A 21706-nucleotide genomic window follows, 5' to 3' on the forward strand; every position below is an offset into this window, starting at 1 on the left:
TTAGTGACTACTTGTTGACTCATGTTTCGCATTCCGAGTGCTCCAATCTGCATCATCTATTTCAATCATTTCCCCCCTTCTTTTCTAGAGAGCTTCCAGTGTTGCAGTAGAGAATCATCCTCAAGTAAATCATATAACATAAGTTAAATTAATTATTTAATCAAACATTAAAAATATTCTTTATTATTATACCTATTATCTATCGCAGAATAATAATTACTGGTGACAATAAAATATGACAATTAACGTAACGATAAAAGATGATAAAAATAAATTAGAGAATAGACTAAATTAATGTAATATTTAGATGATGAAATTTAATTAAAATTAATTTATAATAATAACTAAATATTAAAAGTTTAATTTATATACTTTTAATATAATAATATCAATATAACACAATGTTTTTTCTCTCTCTCTCTCTTTCTTTCTTCTTCATCAAGATAATAATAGAAAAGTTTTGTATTAATATACAAATCTAACTTCTCCGGACGGCTAAGGTCCATACTTAATTGTGTGTCACTAAATAAAACCCCAAACTAAAATTAAACTCAATTTATATCACAAATAAATACTTAAATTATATTTCCATTTTATTTAGATATTTATAATTTTTTTTTTCAAAATAAACACTTAAATTATCTTTTTGGTCAAAATATGTACCTAAAGTATTTTATGTTAAAATAGTTACATAAACTATTTAAATTTTGTATCTAAGTTCTAAAAAAATTGACATATGACATTAATCAAAGAATACATTATTTAGATAAAAAATTAAATATTTTAATTATCTATTTTGATCGAAAAATATTTTAAATACTTATTTTAACTAAAAAATAATTTCATTTTGATTAAAAAATAATTTAAATATTTATATAAAAATAATATACTTTTATAAGTCTTTAAACTCTCGTATAACTTATTAAGTTGCAACTTCCGTACACGTTGTTGCTCGAGTTCCAAAGTCCTTATGATGATGAAAAGAAGAAAGTGACTTTTAAAGAAAAAATATTTGACTTTTATTATGGGTGATTTGGATGGTTGGCCAATAAACACTGCAAATTATAAAATACTAAAAGGTAATAAACTTAAAATTTTAAATCACATAAATGTAATATAATTAAAAATTTCATAAAATTAAAGCTTTTTATAAAAAAATTGGTAAGATTATTTGATTAAGTTTTAAATATTTTATTATTATTTTAAAAAAAAAATTAAAAAATAAATAATTACATTATCATTGACATGTGAGATATTTTTTTCCATCATTAAAAGTTATCACTATCAATAAAAATGTCAAAATAATGAATATAATTAAAATTTGGACCAATTCAAGAGTAAAAACCTTTTAGGTGTTGACTTAGAATAAATTGAATAATTTAAATACTAATTTTGAAATAAATTTTTTAGAATGTTAACTCAAAAATTGATGATTAATTCAGATATTTAATATTTATTTAAGTTTTATTTAAATAATTTCTTGCTTTTGTATTGAAAAATAGAAACTAGTTTGTCCTTCAAATCTAGACATTGTTGGTTGAAAGTTACAAGGCAACAAATTAAAAAAAGCAGCTTAGAGATTAGGCTGAAGCGCATTAAAGCATTTTAGACTTTTTCTACTTTCATGTTTATAATTCAAAAAAAGTGGGTCGAGAATAATTAAGATCAAAAATAAATTCAACCTGACCTCAATCGGTCAATTTTACACGGAATTCAAGAAGTACTTATCGGTCGGGTTAAGATCCAGTCATAGTCATTTACTCATATACAATATGAACAAAATATGTTTTCTTAAAAAAATATTAATTGTATATGTAGTTATTTACTTATTTAAACATAATTTATAATTAAAAAAAGTAGGTCGAGACATAATTAAGATAAAAAATAAATTCAACCTGACCTCAATCGGTCAAATTTACACGGAATTCAAGAAATACTTATCGGTCGGGTTAAGATCCAGTAATAGTCATATACTCATATACAATATGAACAAAATATGTTTTATTAAAAAAACTATTAATAGTATAGGTAGTTATTTACTTATTTAAACATAATTTATAATTAAAAAAGTGGGCCGAGACATAATTAAGATTAAAAAAAATTCAACCTGACCTCAATCGGTCAATTTTACACAGAATTCAAGAAGTACTTATCGGTCGGGTTAAGATCAAGTCATAGTCATTTACTCATATACAACATGAACAAAATATGTTTTAATAAAAAAATATCAATAGTATATGTAATTATTTACTTATTTAAACATAATTTATAATTAAAAAAAAGTGGGTCGAGACATAATTAAGATAAAAACTAAATTCAACCTGACCTCAATCGATTAATTTTACACGGAATTCAAGAAGTACTTATAGGCCGGGTTAAGATCCAGTCATAGTCATTTACTCATATACAATATTAACAAAATATATTTTATTAAAAAAATATTAATAGTATATGTAGTTATTTACTTATTTAAACATAATTTATAATTAAAAAAAAGTGGTTCGAGACATAATTAAGATAAAAAATAAATTCAACCTGACCTCAATCGGATAATTTTATACAGAGTTCTAGAAGTACTTATCGGTCGGGTTAAGATCCAGTCATAGTCATATACTTATATACAATATGAACAAAATATGTTTTATTAAAAAAATATTAATAGTATATGTAGTTATTTACTTATTTAAGCATAATTTATAATTAAAAAAAAGTGGGTCGAGACATAATTAAGATCAAAAATAAATTCAACCTCACCTCAATCGGGCAATTTTACACAGAGTTCTATAAGTACTTATCGGTCGGGTTAAGATCTAGTCATAGTCATTTACTCATATACAATATGAACCGAATATGTTTTATTAAAAAAATATTAATAGTATATGTAGTTATTTACTTATTTAAACATAGTTTACTTGAAATACATATTAAAATTAATTTATAATTATAAAATTCACATTTTAGATTGTATTCTTCTTTAAATATTAAAATTCAAATTCAATTATCAGGTGTAAGTAGTTTGATGTCGTTTAAGTAAAATATAAAATTCGAGTTTTTGTATATGAAAAAAATCACTATTTGATGATTTACCCATCAAAACTAGATGTTACGAGTCGATCCGAATTAGTAAAGATAAAGCCTTAAAACCGGAAATAAAAAAAATCAAATTCAATTTACATTTTAGAGAAGCTTATAAATTTAGTTTCATATACGGTCGAGATTGAGCAGGTAGTGGGTGCTAATTTACTCTGTTGTTGTTGGTAGTCTTTCGGTCTTTTGTTCTTGGCGTCTTCGGAAGAATTGGATGAGCTTCACTCATTAACATTGAATTGAAGGCTTGAGACTTTCCAGTTTCCAGGAAGTTGTTCCTTTGAAAATATCGAGCTTCTGGCCCTTTTAAAGTACCTTCTTCCTCAGGAACTATCAAATTCAGTGTCTTAAAGGTTCCAATGGCTTCACCACTTTGTCATCTTCATCTTTTCCTGCTCATCTTTATAACCAATCCTTGGATTTTCACAACCGTTGATGCTCAACACAACGTAAGTGTGGGAGATTTTCTATCTGCCGATGGTGAATCCGCGGCATGGCAGTCGCCTTCCGGGGATTTTGCCTTCGGTTTTCGCCCCATTCCTGGCAAAGAACATATGTTCCTTCTCGCAATTTGGTATGCTAAGGTACCAGGGAACACCATCGTGTGGTATGCTAATAGCAATACACAGAGTCCAGCTGCAGCTGTTCGAAATTCGAAGGTGGAGCTTACCGGCACCGGCCGTCTCATGCTTACCGACCCCGGAAACAACGAGCTATGGAGTTCTCGAAGCGCCATTAATGATTCACGAGTATCTCATGCAGCCATGCTTGATACAGGGAACTTTGTGATCGCAAGTGAAAACTCGAGCAACTTATGGGAAAGCTTCAAATATCCAACGGACACCATCTTGCCGGATCAAGAATTGGATGTGATGACACTCTTTTTTCGGCTTTGGCCGAAGCAAATTACAGTAAGGGGAGATATCAACTGTATCTCATGCAGCCATGCTTGATACAGGGAACTTTGTGATCGCAAGTGAAAACTCGAGCAACTTATGGGAAAGCTTCAAATATCCAACGGACACCATCTTGCCGGATCAAGAATTGGATGTTGATGACACTCTTTTTTCGGCTTTGGCCGAAGCAAATTACAGTAAGGGGAGATATCAACTTCGTTTCAACCAGGATCTCTCAGACTTAATCAAATAGACATGTTCACTGAAAAGCCTTACAACACTTATTATACTCTCGGGGCCGGTTCTCAGTTCATCTTCGACGATTCGGGGTACATTCAAATCCGGAATTCTAGTGGAAGAGTACTCAAACTTGCACCGGAAAACGTGGTTTCAAGACCAGACTCAAACTACTACAGGGCAACACTTGGTTTTGATGGAGTTTTTACGTTCTATTCATATCCGAGGAACCCGAGTGGCGGCGGAGGCGGAAGATGGTCCGTCTTGTGGTTTGCGCCGGATGATATTTGCCGGAGATTTGTTGACAATACGGCTGCACTTGGAACTGGACCTTGTGGATATAATAGCATATGTGAACCTATCAATGGAAGGCCTAATTGCACATGTCCCCCTGGATTTTCCTTCTTGGATGAAAAGAATCCATACATCGGCTGCAAACAAGATTACACAAGCTACCCTGAAGATTGCAACACGGATGGATCCACCATAGATTCAGATCGGTTCGAATTCGAGTCGATATCATTTGCGGATTTCCCTTTCAGTGACTATGGAATATTGCAGCCTGCAACTGAGTTGGAATGCAGGCAATCTTGTCTTCTCGACTGTTCTTGTGCGGTTGCAATTTTACAGGATCCAAGTTTAAGTCCTCATGGAACTGGAACTTGTTGGAAAAAGAAATTACCTCTTTCAAATGGGTGGTTTAACAGACAAGCCATTGATAGAACAGCTCTATTTAAGGTACCAAAGTCAAATGGCTCTAGGAAAAGCCCTGACACTCCACAACCTTGTCGTGGAAATCAGAATCAGAATCAAGCTGTTTTGATCCTTTCCGTTCTTTTGGGAACCTCTGCAATCTTCAACTTCATTTCGCTCGCCGCTATCTCTTCGATATGGTTTTGCTTATACCGAAAAAGACTTCGAGATGCGGATGATACCGTTTGTAGCAGAAGAGATTTCGAGACTAATCTGCGTTCATTCACATACAAAGAAGTTGAACGAGCCACAAACGGATTCAAAGAACAGCTAGGGAAGGGGGCTTTCGGCACGGTTTATAAAGGGGAATTGTCATCGATTTACGGAAACTTCGTCGCCGTCAAGAAATTAGAAAAGGTCATACAGGAAGGTGAAAAGGAATTCAAAACTGAAGTGAAGGTGATCGGCCAGACTCACCACAAGAATCTGGTGAGACTGCTTGGATATTGTGATGATGATGAACATAGGCTTCTGGTCTATGAGTTCATGTCAAATGGTTCGTTGTCGAGCTTCCTTTTCGGAGTGCTGAGGCCGAGTTGGCAACAGAGACTGCAAATCGCATCCGGAATCGCCAAAGGCCTCACATACTTGCACGAAGAATGCAGCACACAGATCATCCATTGTGACATCAAACCACAAAACATACTCTTGGATGATAACTTGACAGCCAAGATATCCGATTTCGGGTTAGCAAAGCTGTTGATCAACAACAAAACTCAAACGCTGACCGGCGTACGAGGCACCAAAGGGTACGTCGCACCCGAGTGGTTCAGAAACACCCCGGTCACGGTCAAGGTAGACGTTTACAGCTTCGGAGTGATGCTGTTGGAGATCATATGTTGCAGGAAAAGTGTCGAATTCGTGATGGAGGAAGAAGCGATATTAACGGAATGGGCGTACAACTGCTACAGCGAAGGGATGATCGAGAAGCTTGTCGAAAACGACGAAGAGGCTAGAAAGGATCTCGGGAGATTGGAGATGCAGCTGAAAGTGGCGATTTGGTGCGTGCAATATGAGCCATTGTTAAGGCCATCTATGAGGACGGTGTCGATGATGCTTGACGGTGCAGTCCAGGTTCCATCTCCACCGTGCCCTTTTCCATTGAATTCAATGTCCAAGTCTCTAAAGATAATGGTGTAGCTGATTTATCATTTGTACCAAAGTTTCATTTTCAATAATTTCTTTAGCCTGCAATTTTATTTTCTTCAAGATTCAACGGTGGAATTTCTGTCTTTCATTAGTTGTTTTAATCGGATGATTTAATAAAAATAAGTCACCATCTAAATTATTTTTCCATTTTTTTACTTATGATTGCTCATGAAAAGGTATTTAAAAATCTTTCATCCATGAATTAGAAATTATTTTTTACTGGATTATTATCGGGTAGAGTATTTGATGAATTATTCGTTACTAATTTATTAAGTTTTAAAATAATAAAAACAAAAATTTATATTTATTTATTAGATGAATGAACTTAAACCATTGTATATTTGATTTGTTCATATTCATAAACTAATTTACTTATAAACTTATTTATTTATTTTGATTGTTTGTTTTAAAATTTTTAAAATTTTAAAATATAAAAAGTATAAAGATTAAAAAATTCAATATAAAGAGTACAATTACAATGTGTGCATATTATAAGCATTAATCCTATATTTGATTTATTATAAACAAAATAAGAAAAAAATCATAAAATTATATTTTTAGTGTATATAAAATTATAAAATATTTAAATTTATAATTTTATAAAATCATTGAAATTTTATTTTTTTGGGTAAAAAATCATTAAAACTTTAAAAAGTATAGAAAAGTGTTAAAATAATAATACAAAAAATATAAAACTAAAGATAACAGACTAAAAGAAAAATGAATTAATAAAATACCAGTATTTCTTTAAGTGTAAAACTTTTATTTATATAGAAATGAAATGATATATATGAATCAATTATAACCATTCGATTTTCACTGTAAAATTTAATGATACTTATGCGTCTTGATTATCATTTTTCTTACAACATAAACGTTTTATGATTTTCTTCTGAAATAAATAATCATCAAAACGCTTTCGTGGTATCAGATTTTATGGTAAAAATTAATTTTTTTTATAATATATTTTTTATTAAGCTAAATTGATTATAAAATAATATATATTCTAAATACTCTTAACGTTAAATCGTTAAGAAATGTTAAGTTCATTAGTTCAACAATAATTATCAAAACCAAGCAAAGCTCAAAGGTTTCATTAAGGCAAAAATCGGTTAAGAAAATTTTAAAATTTGGTTATTGGTTAATTGAGTTTGAAATAATATAATTAATTAAAAATATTTAATTATATATATATATATATATATACATATATATATATGTATGTATGTATGTATGTATGTATGAATGTATGTATCTGGTTAGATTCCACTTACATCTAATATAAAACTTTTAGTTTTATACATTTTAAGATCGATGGAATAGGGGAAGTCAAAGACTGATATTAACTTATTGTTTTTTTTCAATGAATATTTTCTCATTTTCTACTGTTAATCTCAACCTTTAATTTTTATCAATCCAACGGCCCTAAAAAGATATAAAACTAAAAGAGTTTTACATAACGTAAGTGGATAATAACCCTATATATATTACATTCAAAACCGTTAATCAAGACTCAACTATTTTTTAAACCATACTAGATCAATTAAACTTGTAATGCCCAATTAAATTATAAACCAAATAAAAAATACATTTACTAAAATCAACAAAAAAAACTTACAACAAATTTTCGATTAATTTATCCAAGGAGAGATGGGTATAGTGGTACATTTGTAAGAGAAATTCTAAGAAGAGGCGGCCAGGGCCCAACTGATCGGGTCTTCCTCGCGACATCCTGCAATTTGGTCAGCAAAACACAAACGGTGACCGGCGTACGAGATAAATGAATTATCATAGTTCCAATTTGGTCATTTTGAATCTTTTGTCTGAACTTGCATGTCATGTTGAATAAAAAGTACAAATAAGTTGATATTACTCGGTTTCTAGCTGGAAACAAGCAGTTTTACAGATTAATTGTTGCCACCACGAGACTCCATATCAGTTGCCATCTTATTTGATTGACATGGTGAAATTTTCTTGTCAACATTCTACACAAAATCCATAATATCTTCTCATTCCTTCACTGTCCTATTCCTGTATACAACTTCTTATGATTTATTGGTTTATACACACATGGTGAACGCCAGACAATGAATATCTTATGCAAAGATTTCCACAAACAAAATCTTCTTTAATATTCAACATTATTTCCCATCTTATCATGCTTTTTGTGTCTACTAAAAACCACTAGTCTGAAAGGGTTTCTTAATTTAAACACCACCATATATATATATATAACCCTAATATAATTAATATCAAACTCCTCAACATTTACCAATGACCAAACTTGGACATGACCTTTGGATAAACACAGCTTATAATATGTTGCAAGAATCACGGGAACTTCTAGTACTCAACCCTTATGAACAAATGGGGTCACTTCATTTTCATGTATAGATGAAGTCGGACCAGGAGCTTAATTCATTCTTGCATCATGCTTGTGTAAGACTGCCACACTACTCGATATGGATATCGAACTCTTAAATAGAATAATCTCTTTTGCTTTTCTTTGTTTAGGTATTTTAAAAGATTTACGTTATTCGAGTTTCAGTAATTTGAGTGTCAGATATGGATGTACGAACCTTTCATATGAATATGGTTTTCTCGGACTAAAGTTTTATATGGTGAATGAGCTTTTAGAATTATCATACCCTTGTACTTATATTTGAACACGTATATTAAATATGGACACTTCAAATAAAATGAAATGTCTTGGAAATATAGTAAATGATTTAGGGTTGACATTCAAATAGTAAATTTGAATGGAAGATGGAAAGATTGTTGGACTGTTAGTTAAAAATCTTTTCAATTTGGACAAAAGGGAAAATTCTAAAAGGAAAAAAGAGCATAAAGGAACATCAAGCACTTGCTTTGTTACTTTCCTGAACCCTCACCATAAAGACAAAGTATTTTAAAATCTAGGGTTTTTAATTTTCTTTTCTCAGCATCTAAAGTTATGGTTACAGACAAATGCATTTAGCTGAGTGTATTTGGATAAAAATAAAATCATCAAATAATGACTGTGATATGGCATTATAATCTGCATTTAAATCCAGATCGTCCACTCTTTAAAGATGAGTTGATCGAAAGGAAATCTTGATGGTACATGAGAATGGCGATGAAAATTATAAAAGTTGCTGCAAAAAAAGAAGAGATTAGGGTAGATCTCTGAGTTGACTACCATCACTGCATTCATAAGAATGTTTTTAGATAATTGACAAGAAAATGTGAGTGCTACACGATGGATGGAATTGACCTTTTTTGTTAGATTCAGTAGATTCTGATGATCTTCCTGCCGTGATCAATGTTAAATTATATTGCCAAAATCCTTTGTTGTCTTCTTGATTAGTATATTGTGGTTGTTGGAGATCCTCAGAGATACTATATATCTTGATCTGCATTCTTATCTGCATATGCATGTGAAACTGGCTTGTTTGATTTACTCGAATTTATTGTTTAATAGTCAAAATTCAAACTCTCATCTTTATTGTCATCTTATAACAATTATATCACCACATCTATAATTTTATTATTATATATATATATATCGTGCCTATTTAGGTCAATATATTGAATTGCAAAACTTTTACTAACGTGTTGATTCAAGTGGTAATTAACTTGAAATCGTTTAAGTAGATTTCGAGTTGATTCTCTGTGCTTGTAAAAAAATCCTCGCTGAGAGACTCACCTGTCAAAACTAGATGTACAACCCAAATTGATCTGAATTAATCAAGGTGAAGTCTTGGAAACCAAAAGGGCAACACAAAAAATTATTATTTTTAAATATAACTTTCAAGATCACATATGAATTTTAACTAACTTAATGTAATACATAGATTTTAATTTCAGATGGCGCTTATCTGATATCTTGTTGATCTTCCTAGCTTTGGACTTTTTGATTGGATTTAGATACGCGATTTGCGTTGGTGGACAGCTTTTTACGTCGCTCGAGTTTGATTTGCAGTTTGTCGGTGGCTTTTTAATAGCTTGATCTCCTTTTGTAGTTTGTTTGTCGATGCGACCATATCTGTTCGTATCTATCTTTGTTCAAGTTTATTGGTTAGATTTTTAATATTTCATTGTATTATCCTTATATGATTTTAAGTTGCTAGTTTTGTTTCAATGATTATATAAATTTTTTGATTTTGTGTTTAATTTACGATTGTGATTGCAAATTTATATTATAATTTAGGATATTTCTTATTTTGAATAAAATTAATTAATTCTATAGAAAAAACAAAATTTCTCATGTTGGGCGAATACTATTAGATGTTACCAAAATTTCAACCGTGGTAAATCAATACCAATTTAGCAGGACCTATTGGTAAATACAGATTTTGTTGTCAAGAACAAAAATCAACGAGGTAATTGTTGGATTAAAATTCATAATTACGAGCACATATGTATGACATACAATGTTATTATATAATATGATACAAAATTAAATGATCAATCATACATTATGTGTTATGAAATTAAAGTATAGATAATATAAGTTCTAACAAACAAAAAAAATCTAACAAACAAAGATTAAAGATAATTTTTTTTTTATTTTTTATTGTTAATTTCAACAGTCCATTTTCATCCATCCTATTAAAGATTGTTGTTAATTCAAATGTGATATTTAAATTTCTGTACTGTTGGTAATATAATGAGAAACAAATTGCAGGCCAGCTCATTTGATTGACCTCTGGGATCCCTTTCATTCAGTCATAATCCAGTCCTTGTTCCTGCTGGGTTATCACTCCATGCTTTGGTCTTTATAGCTTCAACTTTTTGGCTAGTTTTAAGCGTAAAAGAGCATTCTTATAAAATCACATGATTTTACCCTTGAGAGAGAAAGTAGTTCTAGTTTTATTCCATATTTTCACCCCATCAAATGAAGTGGTTAATGCATAATGTATTGTTTCCCATATCTATCTTATCAAGTTATCATTTGCATTCACTATACAGAATGCAAATCACTGCCTAGGGTTTCGCCAGGCAACTTCTTTCATGATTACTGCAACATGTGAGAACAAGTTCAACACATGGTATTTATGATGCAGGGAAAGTTCTTTCAGAATTAATTTTTTAAGTTTAATGACGAAAATAAAAATATAATCAGAATTGATGGATGAAAATGTGGTTTATCCTTTGCTAAGATGTGCCTCATTTCTTTCCCATCGCAACATTGATTTTTCCTTTCCTAATTTTTTTTTTAAAAACATCTCTTCTCATAATTAATATGAATTACTTGTAGGTCTATCAACATTAATTATACTGGGGGGCTATCAATTAAGTTATAAGAAATATGGATCCAAGGTCTTATTTGAAAATTAATTTTTTTTAAATATATTTGATAATTTAAAATAAAAATTATTTATTATTTTTTTAAATAAAAAGTATAGAACATAATAATAGATAAGGATATATTTATCACTTAATGAATAAATGTTTTTTCTTTTTTACTTTTTTGAATATATCATTTTTTAAAATTTATATTTATCAAATAATCTAATTATATCTAATACTTATTTTTTTAGTATTTGTTTTTAGGATAAACTACATGGATGACCTCTCAACTATTTATTCCTTTTCATTTTGAACATTGATGCTTCGACTTAATCAATCAAATCAGTTAGTTATTTAAATACTGCAATCATGTCACTAGTCATTAAATTTAATGGAGTTAGTGTTGTGACAGTTAAAAAAATTGACATAATTATATATTTATACATTCTATCAATTTACTCACCATTTAGTTCAATTAAATAAATTTAATATCCAATTAGATGATGACGTGTCCCATCACCTTATTTGGTCATCAAATCATTTAATGACACACGCCACAATCTAATTGGAAATTGAATTTATTTAATTGAATTATGACTAAGTTGATAGAATATGTAAATATTAAGGATAAAATGTATAATTATGTCAATTTTTTAACTGTTATGTCACCCTATCCATTAAATGTTAATAGCTAGTAGTTTAATTGAGACATATAAATGATTAGGTGGTCTAATTAATAAAATTAAAATATTGATGGTTAAAATAAGAATGAACAATAGTTGAGTGGTCATCCATGTAGTTTACCATTATTTTTAAACACTTGTTTTTTTCATTATCAAACAAGACGCGGCAATGATAGCCTTACTCAATTGTCCTGTCTTTCAAATAAATCAAAAGGCAAATATTTTTTATACAATACTTAAAATATTTATATATATTTTTTGAATTAAATACAATTGTATTTAAACGTATTTGAACTTATAATTGGATGTAGGTACAGTAGTCTTACAATATGGTTATCTAAAACATTATTTTTTATCAAAAATGTTAATATTGGATGTTACTTATAATGTTTAACATTTCTAGTAAAACGTTACCTAAAATATTATTTTTCTACCGGAAATATTAATATTGTGCACTATTTATAATGTTATTTTTTACCGAAAATTAGGTAGTGAAAATAACATTTTCGGTATAAAAAATAATATTTTGTGTAGTAATTTATCGGAAATATTAAAAAATATTAATATTTCCGGTAACATCTTTCCTTAACAGTATATTAAGGCTCCGTACAACATAATTACCCACTTATAATATATTGAAAGTACTAAATAAACAAATATTTTATATATTCCACCTATTATATAAATATACTATATATATTTGTTTTTATCAGCTCAATAAAATATTTTATAAAATCCCCCTGACAGCTTGTTCTAACTTGAAATCAATGCGTCTAGATAAATATCTAAGATTTGAACACAAATTTGTATACGGTCAGTCCAAGAAAATCTAAAATTTCAAACTAATATTACATATATTTTGATAAGTAAGGCTTAACGAGAAAATGAACAATAGTGTGCAAAGGCACTCACTCTCAGTGATGTAACCTGCCCTCCCTCCCCCATGCAAACATAAAATATCTTTGGAAAAGATTTCCACTAATCAAAGTTTGAGTTCATGCATTTTCATATTGTATGATATATAATAAAGTATTTCGATTCCCATCATGTCATTTGCATCATATCACATGAAACTTAGTCTATTTTAGAATTTGGGTAAATTATATGTTCAATACCTAAATTATCAGTTTTAGTATGTTTTAGTACCTAAACTTTTAATTTTTTCAAAATCATATCTAAAGTTTAGTTTTTGTTTATTTTAGTATCTCATTCAAAATTTAATGTTATGTTTTTGAAATAGAAATACTAGAAGAAAAATTTTCATTTTATATTTCATATTTTTATAACTATTGTGGTCCTATAATAATATATGTTATGTTTTTAATTTCGATAAGCTCATACACACTTTGCAAATATAATAATTTATAGGGGAAAACACACACCTTCCTCTTTTATAAGAATTACACTTTTAATTTTATTTTTTATATTTATTTTCAACAGTTTATATTTATACGAATTCAATTTATGCACTAATAATAAGATTTTGTTTAAGTTTAGGTTAATTGATATTATTATTAGTACAACATATTACATATTAAAGGACGTGAAATTAATTATACTTGAATATCCAATATTGTTTATTAATTAAATTGTTTAAAATATATTTTCATCTTTGGAGAAGGGATGAGTTTGGACTTTGATGTCAACCTCATACGCTTATTGCAAATTATTTTACTGCAAATCAATTAAAATTTCAAAGAAAATACCATATATAAATTATTTTATTATTAAACCAATGATTTATTTTCTTTACAAATAGTTATTTTTTTAATTAAAAAATACCACATAAGAATGGACCTAAAGATCTAATGAAAAACGATGTTTTTGTCTAGGAAATCTAGGGCTTTGCTTTTTTGGCCCCCACTAGATTTGGTGTCACATAAGAATCTCTCTATATAACACCCAGCCTCCTTCAACTCTCCCCTCCCCTTCCTACATCTTTTCTTCTCATTGTGGAAAGCTTCTAGGGTTAGTTTGTTCCAGGCTTATCAAGAAGAAGAGGAGGAGGAGGAATGAAGGAGAACGGTAAAAAGCAAGGCGCGTTATCGCCATGCGCGGCGTGTAAGTTACTCAGACGGAGATGTGCACCGGACTGCGTCTTCGCTCCCTATTTTCCGGCTGATGAGCCTCACAAGTTTGCTAGTGTCCATAAGGTGTTTGGTGCTAGCAATGTTAACAAGATGTTACAGGTTCGTTACTCTCTCCACGATCTTATCATTTTCATTTTATTTAAATGAATTCTGTAGCATTTTCTTCCATAGTTTTTAGGGTTTTAGCACAAGATTGCAGGCAGGCAGGCATGCATGCATAAGCACCATGACTGGGAAACAAAGGGTTTTGTCTAATGTTAGTTGGCCAAAAGAGAGGAAATGATTGGGAAAGCAAAAGCATCTTCATCATCTTTCCAAAAAGAAAACTAATTTGGACCTAAAACGTTCATTAGAAAAATTCATAATAAGATACAAATATACAAGAAAAAAAATACATTTTCTTATCATTTTCTCAATTTTTTTTCCAAGGAGACTAATTACTGTTAATTGATTGATTTTTAAAGGTTGACTGTTAATCTTATATTCCTTTATCAAATAGGAAAATCAATATTTTACCAAAGGATTCCTGGCAAATAAAAAGAGGCCAAAAGAAGGATAATGGGTTAAATATAATTTTAACTTTGGCTTTAGCTTTTTAGGAAGGCAGACATGTGAAGAGGTTTAAAGCTTAAGACTCCTATAGTGCTTAGCTTCAACTTTCGTGCCACTTTGGAAACTTTTGAATATTTTAAACCCAACCAAAGTCATGAAATTATTATCATCGTTATTATAGAAAATACATGTAAAAATTAATACTAACCAAGTTATTTCAGTAGTTAAAAAAATAATTGTTACTCTTAAAGAATTTAAATTCGAACATCAGAAACTATATTATATTTAAAGTTTATGATCAAATGATGGAGAGTCTTTCTATCGTTTACAAGCACTATAGATTAATAAAAAAGAACATGTAAATGGAAGCTTTAAAAACATTGGTTTAATTACTTTGATAGTGGCAGGTGTGAAATAATTAGGTCGTAAAAGGACGTGATATACGATGCAAGAAAACACATTTTGAATTATTAAACATTGGTTCAATTACATTGATATTATTGCACAATATGATGTGTGAAGGTGACCTTACTAATAACATATTATATTTAAAAGTCTAAATATATTTTATGTTGTTGGTTAATTGACTAGTTTAAAATTATTAATTTATTCTTATTTTAAGTTGTAATACGTATTATTTTAATATTTTGTTTGTTATTTTACGTAATCTTTAAATTAAATAAAGAATTATTATTTAAGACACTATTATTTCATAAATGGGATTAGGATGGTGATAATTGTCTAAGATTATTTGCGGATTTTTTTACATATGATATACATAACAATAATTTTTAAACAAATTAAAAGTCATTATTAAAAGATTGGACACTCGATTTATAAATTTAAAAACAAATTATTTACCACATCATCAAATATTATTTGTTAAATTAATAAATGCATTTTTATACATGATATTTTTCACTTGCAATAAAACATAATGAAATATGATAAAATCTAGTATATAATATAAATATTATACATTCACGTAAGTATTTCAATAAACCACAAAATAATTGAGAAAATATTAAGATTTTATGTATAATATATACTTAAAATAATATATATTTCTCAACATATATTTTTAATTTATTGGTAACATACATTTTGTAGAAGTAATTACTCGAATTTAAATCATTTAAAGAGATCAATATTTTATTTTGAGTGGTATGTGGTGTATAATTTAGTTTTTGTTCATAATATACACGGACGCAAGCACTGCTTGAACCCAGGTTCTCTAAAAAGAGAAATATTCATTTTAACCACCGAAACTATTTAATAGATTCCAAGAGAATAATATTATATTTTAACGTTAAAGATAGTCAATAAATTTAGATATATAGATATAGATATATAGGTAAATATGGATATAATCTTCTACATTAATTGAACAATTTAACCATACTGGGCAACAATGAAATCTTTGTATCTTGTTATCAAATAATTTTTGGACCACTCAAAAGGAAGACATGCATACGTGTGAAAGCCAGCAACAAAATCTTCATATATGCTTAATAATTTAATATGAAAATCAAGAAAACGAAACTGACCCAAAGTGGGAAATCCGCTCAACATCCAACAAGGGAAAGAAAAAGAAGCTGCAATGATGATTGAAAACGATAGATTTTCCTAAACAAGGATTGGTTAATCTTAGCAGGAACTGCCGGAGCACCAACGAAGTGATGCAGTGAGTTCGATGGTGTACGAGGCAAACGCCAGGGTTCGTGACCCCGTATACGGCTGCGTCGGGACGATTTCGTCGTTGCAACGACAGGTCGATTCTCTGCAAACTCAATTGGCACTTGCTCAAGCCGAGGTGATTCAGATGAAAATGCGCCAATTCGGTTCGACATCGTCGAATCCGAGCAGAGGCTCGGCCGAGAACTTGCCGCCTCATCAGTCCAAGTCCTTTTTTTGTGTGGACGTCGCTGATCAGGCTAACATGGCCGAGTCTTTATGGTCATACTAGAGTGGATTGTGCTGCTTCTTATGCTTTTATGGCTGCTTCCTTTTTCTCACATATATTATATACCTCAGTTCTACCTGACCCAGGTGGATTTGATTAATACAATGATAGTGATCATTATGACCATTAAAATATTGTAAATATACAATTAGGACTTGATTTTCATTATCACTAGCGACCTTTTGTATTGCTTCCTTGTACATGTTCGTTAGTATAACTATGCCTCTCTCTTATGTTCCCCATTATCTATGTATTTTTCATCTTGAAATTAAAAAAAAAATGTGATAGACATATGTTCATGGATGGATCAAGGGAGTATTGGGTTGAAGTTATATCTTTGAAAATGTCAAATCCCAAAATGTAATTTAAGCATTTTCTGTTGACAATTTAATTTTTTTACTCTTAAAACATTATAATTTTAAACTCTCTAAATTTTTAATATAATTTCCTAAATTCACACCTCTAATATAAAATCGTGCATATGTCCTAGCGCGATTAATTTGACATTTTACAAAAGTTGTGGGTCGTTTGTGGAAATTTTTACTTATAGGGAAAACAATATGGCCACTCAATGAATTCTTGAAATATGTAAAGCTAAGTTTTGATCATAGGAGTGATTTAAGAAGAAAGAAATGAAGTGATGATTTTGGCATCAAATGAATAAAATGATTGGACTATTGAACTTGAACCACTGGTGCAAGGCTAATTCACTCAAATATTCCCCTTTCATTTCATAATCTTAGGACCTTTCTTACCATTTCACACCTTTACTCTATTAACAAAGATATATACCACCTTAAAAAATTAGGATATATATAAAATTAACATATGATACACTTTAAATTGGGGTCCTGTTTCGAGGGGTGTTAAAAATATTTTACTTGTATTATTCGATTCGTCGATCAGATTGAAAATTATTAGATATTTTTAGAAAAATAAATTAGAATGAATAGTATATAACCACACCATCACCTGGATCCCTAAAATTATTTCACCAAATCTTTAAAATTCTATGTTTAAATTATGTAATTTAGACTTTTTAAACTTTTAAGTTTATTCGTTTTTGAACTTTTCAAAAATTAAAATTAATAAATTTGTAAAAATAATATAAAATAGGTATTGAATATTTTGTTATTTGAATTAGCGAATCCCCAGATTTTATAAGTATCCGGTTTATAGGTACCCAAAATTTATGTACTAATACGCATATCAATTTTTCCCCATCCGGTTTCAAGGTTTCATCTTGATTAACTCAGACGGGCCCGTGTCGCACACTTTCAGCCGAGATTTTCTGCATACACAAGTTTCGGAATAGACTTTGATTAAGCAATATCGAACTGCTTACCACTTAAATCAATCCCGTTGATCACATTCCAATTATTTTGATACCCGAAAAATATGATACTCGACCCTTTAAATACCCGAGCATACAACCAACGAAGGTTGGCCTAAGTGGAAGGGGCTCTGGTCGCTTAAGCAAGTGGTCTAAGTTCGAACCTTTGTGAATGCAAAAAAACCTTCTTGGGAGAGGTCCCCACCTTTCGTGCCCGACAGTACCTACCTCGGAGGATTAGTCTAAGGCGAAACCTGGGAACACCTTGGGATACCAAAAAAAATACCCGAGCATACAAATAGCCGAAATAAACAACCCTAACTGTGCCATCAAATACTTCTCACAACTAAAATAAACAACTCTAAACCCTTTAAAAAAATCTGAAAGGAAACTGATGACAATTTGATAAACATATTGTCATTTTAACCTTAGCACTGGTAATGTACTTGACAACGAGAGTCGGGAATTTAAGAACCTTTTTGCTTGTACTTCCATATTCGAACAAGGCAACATCATTGTTTGAAGTTTTGAATTTATGAAAAAGAAGTGGGAAATTAATAAAGTGCCTGTAGGGAATAAAAGTAATTCAAGTTTTTGTTAATTGGTGAAGAGTTGTCATCTTCCTTTCTCATTTCTATTTCATCTTCATGTAATTCAGTGTTGTTCCTCGCGAATCTTCCTCGGACTCTAACCCTTCTGTCAGCCAGTGCTTTTCGACATGCATACTGTGTTTGTTCATGAGTTATGATTGATCGTGATAATAAATACCCCTCTGAGAAGAACAACATTCGATGATTTTTGTAGGATATATAAAGAGATGAGAAGAGACCTTAATTGTCTTGTTAAAATTTCTTTGGTTTCTCTTCTTCAAATATCTAAGAATTCTGTCTTTCCTTTCTTCTACTGAATACCGAACAACCTTGTGATTGTTGTCTTGCACCGCCGGCACCATTCGATTGCCTTGAACTCCCTATCAGACGAAAAAAAAACATAGTATTCATAATTTCTATAATCAATGGTTCAGATAAAACCGTATACCCAGTTGTCTCCCATGTTTACTGGCTTGAAATCCTGATGAAGAATCCTATTACATTCTTCTCCAAACTCATCTAAGACATCTTGCAATTGATATCCGCCATCAAAGCCACAACCAGAAGAAACGTTGTTGTCGGGAAAAACAGCTGTTGGGACTGAAGGTGAAAGATTTCTTTGTTCTTGTTGGAAAACGGCGAATCCGCCATTGTCCAAAAACATGGGGAAACTTATTTCTTCACCGCTTGTTGCAGAGCTGGGAGTTGTACCGTGAATGCAGTTTTCTTGGGGGATCAGCAGTGGGTTTTGGAACTGAGTGAAATTATCGGAGAATGAATAATCGGAGGAGAATTCTGGAACAGAAGCCATAGGAAGAAGAAACAGGAGAGATTGAGGAGGGAAATCAAATGATGGGTAAATTTGTTTGGATTGTGGTGTTGTATGATTTTGAGTGCAAGTTTTATAGGGAATATGGAAGTGCACCATTTTCCTTCAAGCTGTTGCGGCTGTGATACTCAAAAGATATTTTCTTTTGAATTGAATTTGAGTCAAATTAGAATAGAAAATTTTTTAACTTGAATTTGAAAAGCCAATTTATTATTCCGATGTTGCGAGAGTTCGATCTAGTCGAGTCGAATGAAAAAAATGAGTTAGTCGAATTTACAAAAGATTTTCTAGAGTTGGATTGAATTAAAAATAGTTTTTCAAATTTATTCAATTCCTTTTAGTAATATGGGCAAGTACAAAGTAATATTTGTTCAAAGATAACTCTCAATCATTTGACAATGAATGCTCAAATCCATGACATTCGTAATACTTGAAACCGAGACTTCAAGGAATAACAACAAATCATTTACTACCCGGAGAATGTCTAATTGATTTGACTTTAAACAATTTTCTCTAACCATATATATATATATATTCCATTTTACATGTATAAATAAAATTTGTAATGTTATTTAATAATTCGAATATCATCTAAAGTCATATAATATATTTATAATGTTATTTTTTAAATAAGGATTTCGAGAAATATTATTGATGGGATATAAATAAGTTAAAAAGTTGGTGGGAATAAAGAATTTGCAAAGAGTAACAATCAAAGGACTAGATTAAATAAAATACAAGGTTGAGAGACTAAATTAAAATGAAATAAGAATTTTGTGTTCAAAAATAGAAAATGAAGTTGCATGCATGTAGTTCGAATTTGATAGAAAAATGGGCTTAAAACGAAGGAGAAATTGAAGAAATAAGCAAATCATGCAAAGTTAAGGGACTTAAATGAAAAATAGAAAAATTTTGTTTCCAAAACTAGGAATTGAATCTAAATAGTGTTCTACAGTGGTTAAGGAGCATGTTGTTCAAATTTAGTCAAAATTGTATTTAAAACGAAGGAGGATTGAAGAAATAAGGAAATCATACAAAATTAAAGGCTAAATGATAAATAGAGTAAAATTATTGTCAAAAATAGGAATTAAAGCTACATAGGCATTCTAGTTTCTGCGGTGATTGAAAACATGTAGTTTAAATTTGATAAAAAAAATAATTAAAATGAAAGAGGATTGAATAAATAAGGAAATTAGGCAAATTTAAGAGGAGCAAATAAAGGAAATTTGATGTCAAAATTGGAATTGAAGCTACATAAGTATTTTATCGTGGTTGAGGATCATGTGGTTCAAATAAAATATCCTTAAAACGATGGACGAGTGAAGAAACAAGGAAAGCATGCAAAATTAGGGATTAAATACAAAAAAGAAAAATTGTTGTCAAAAATGAGAATTGATTCTACATATGTATTCTACGATGGTTGAGGAGCGTGTGGTTCAAATTTGGTAAAAATGAACTTAAAACGAGAGGAATCAAAGAAACAATTAAATCATGTAAAGTTGAGAGACTAAATTGAAAAAAAATATTGTCAACAAATAGGAATTAAAACTTCATAAGTATTACAAATTGGTAACTTGTAAATTGGTTGAGGAGCATGTGGTTCAAATTTGATCAAAAATAAACTTAAAATGAGGAATAATTGAAAAAGAGAAGAAAATCATATAAAGCTAAGGACTAAATTACAAAAACTTAAAATCTATTGTAAAAATTAAAAATTGAAGCTATATCTACATTTTACAGTGATTAAAGAACATATTGTTAAAAAAATAAACTTCAAATAAAAAAGGATTGAACAAACAAAAAAAATTAAGCCCCTGTTTTTCCTTTCTGTTTTTTTAAAGATTAAGGGTTAAATTGATCAAAAATTAAATATAGGGGGCTAAAAATTACTTTTCCTTCTGTTTTTCCTGTCAGGCTAGCAGTTAAGTTGGTTGAATTGAATTAAAAGTAGGGAAGAGACTAAGATTTTCAAATAAAAAACAATACAGAAACTCCATCTCACAAAATTTAAGTATAAGAACTAAATTTTAAATTTTGAAATAGGACAAGGACTCCTAACATATTCAACCCAAATTATTTGGTGTGAATTAATAAATGAATATACTTTTGATATAAATTTTAACTTATTTAATCAAATAAATTTATTATTTTAATTTTGATATAAGATTAAAATTCACGAGAATAAACTTTGGCAGCTGTGATCATGTTCATCTTTCTCTGAAACGTTTCAGGTTAGGCATCAACAAGATGAGAAAAGCTGGTGAAGTTTGGCC

The 21706-nt window shown here is 29.9% G+C and overlaps 1 protein-coding gene, 1 long non-coding RNA gene and 1 pseudogene across 2 annotated transcripts; 2 read left to right on the forward strand and 1 right to left on the reverse strand.

Moving 5' to 3' along the window:
* Positions 1-3446: 3446 nt before the first annotated feature.
* On the forward strand, positions 3447-6113 carry LOC120145698 (annotated as a pseudogene).
* Positions 6114-14020: 7907 nt separating this feature from the next.
* Positions 14021-16905, forward strand: LOC120145203 (LOB domain-containing protein 4-like). Its single transcript, XM_039159098.1, has 2 exons — positions 14021-14265; positions 16373-16905. The coding sequence occupies exons 1-2, from the start codon at positions 14089-14091 to the stop codon at positions 16682-16684; spliced, it is 489 nt and encodes a 162-aa protein (XP_039015029.1). The 5' UTR covers positions 14021-14088; the 3' UTR covers positions 16685-16905.
* Positions 16906-18693: 1788 nt separating this feature from the next.
* On the reverse strand, positions 18694-19124 carry LOC120145312. The gene is made up of 3 exons (XR_005518119.1): positions 19053-19124; positions 18844-18984; positions 18694-18739 (listed from the first exon to the last, which is right to left on the reverse strand). It is a non-coding gene; the product is annotated as an uncharacterized LOC120145312 (long non-coding RNA).
* Between the last annotated feature and the right edge of the window lie 2582 nt (positions 19125-21706).

This window comes from Hibiscus syriacus, unplaced genomic scaffold (assembly GCF_006381635.1).
Source record: "Hibiscus syriacus cultivar Baekdansim isolate YM2019G1 unplaced genomic scaffold, ASM638163v2 tig00110893_pilon, whole genome shotgun sequence".
Taxonomy (NCBI): domain Eukaryota; kingdom Viridiplantae; phylum Streptophyta; class Magnoliopsida; order Malvales; family Malvaceae; genus Hibiscus; species Hibiscus syriacus.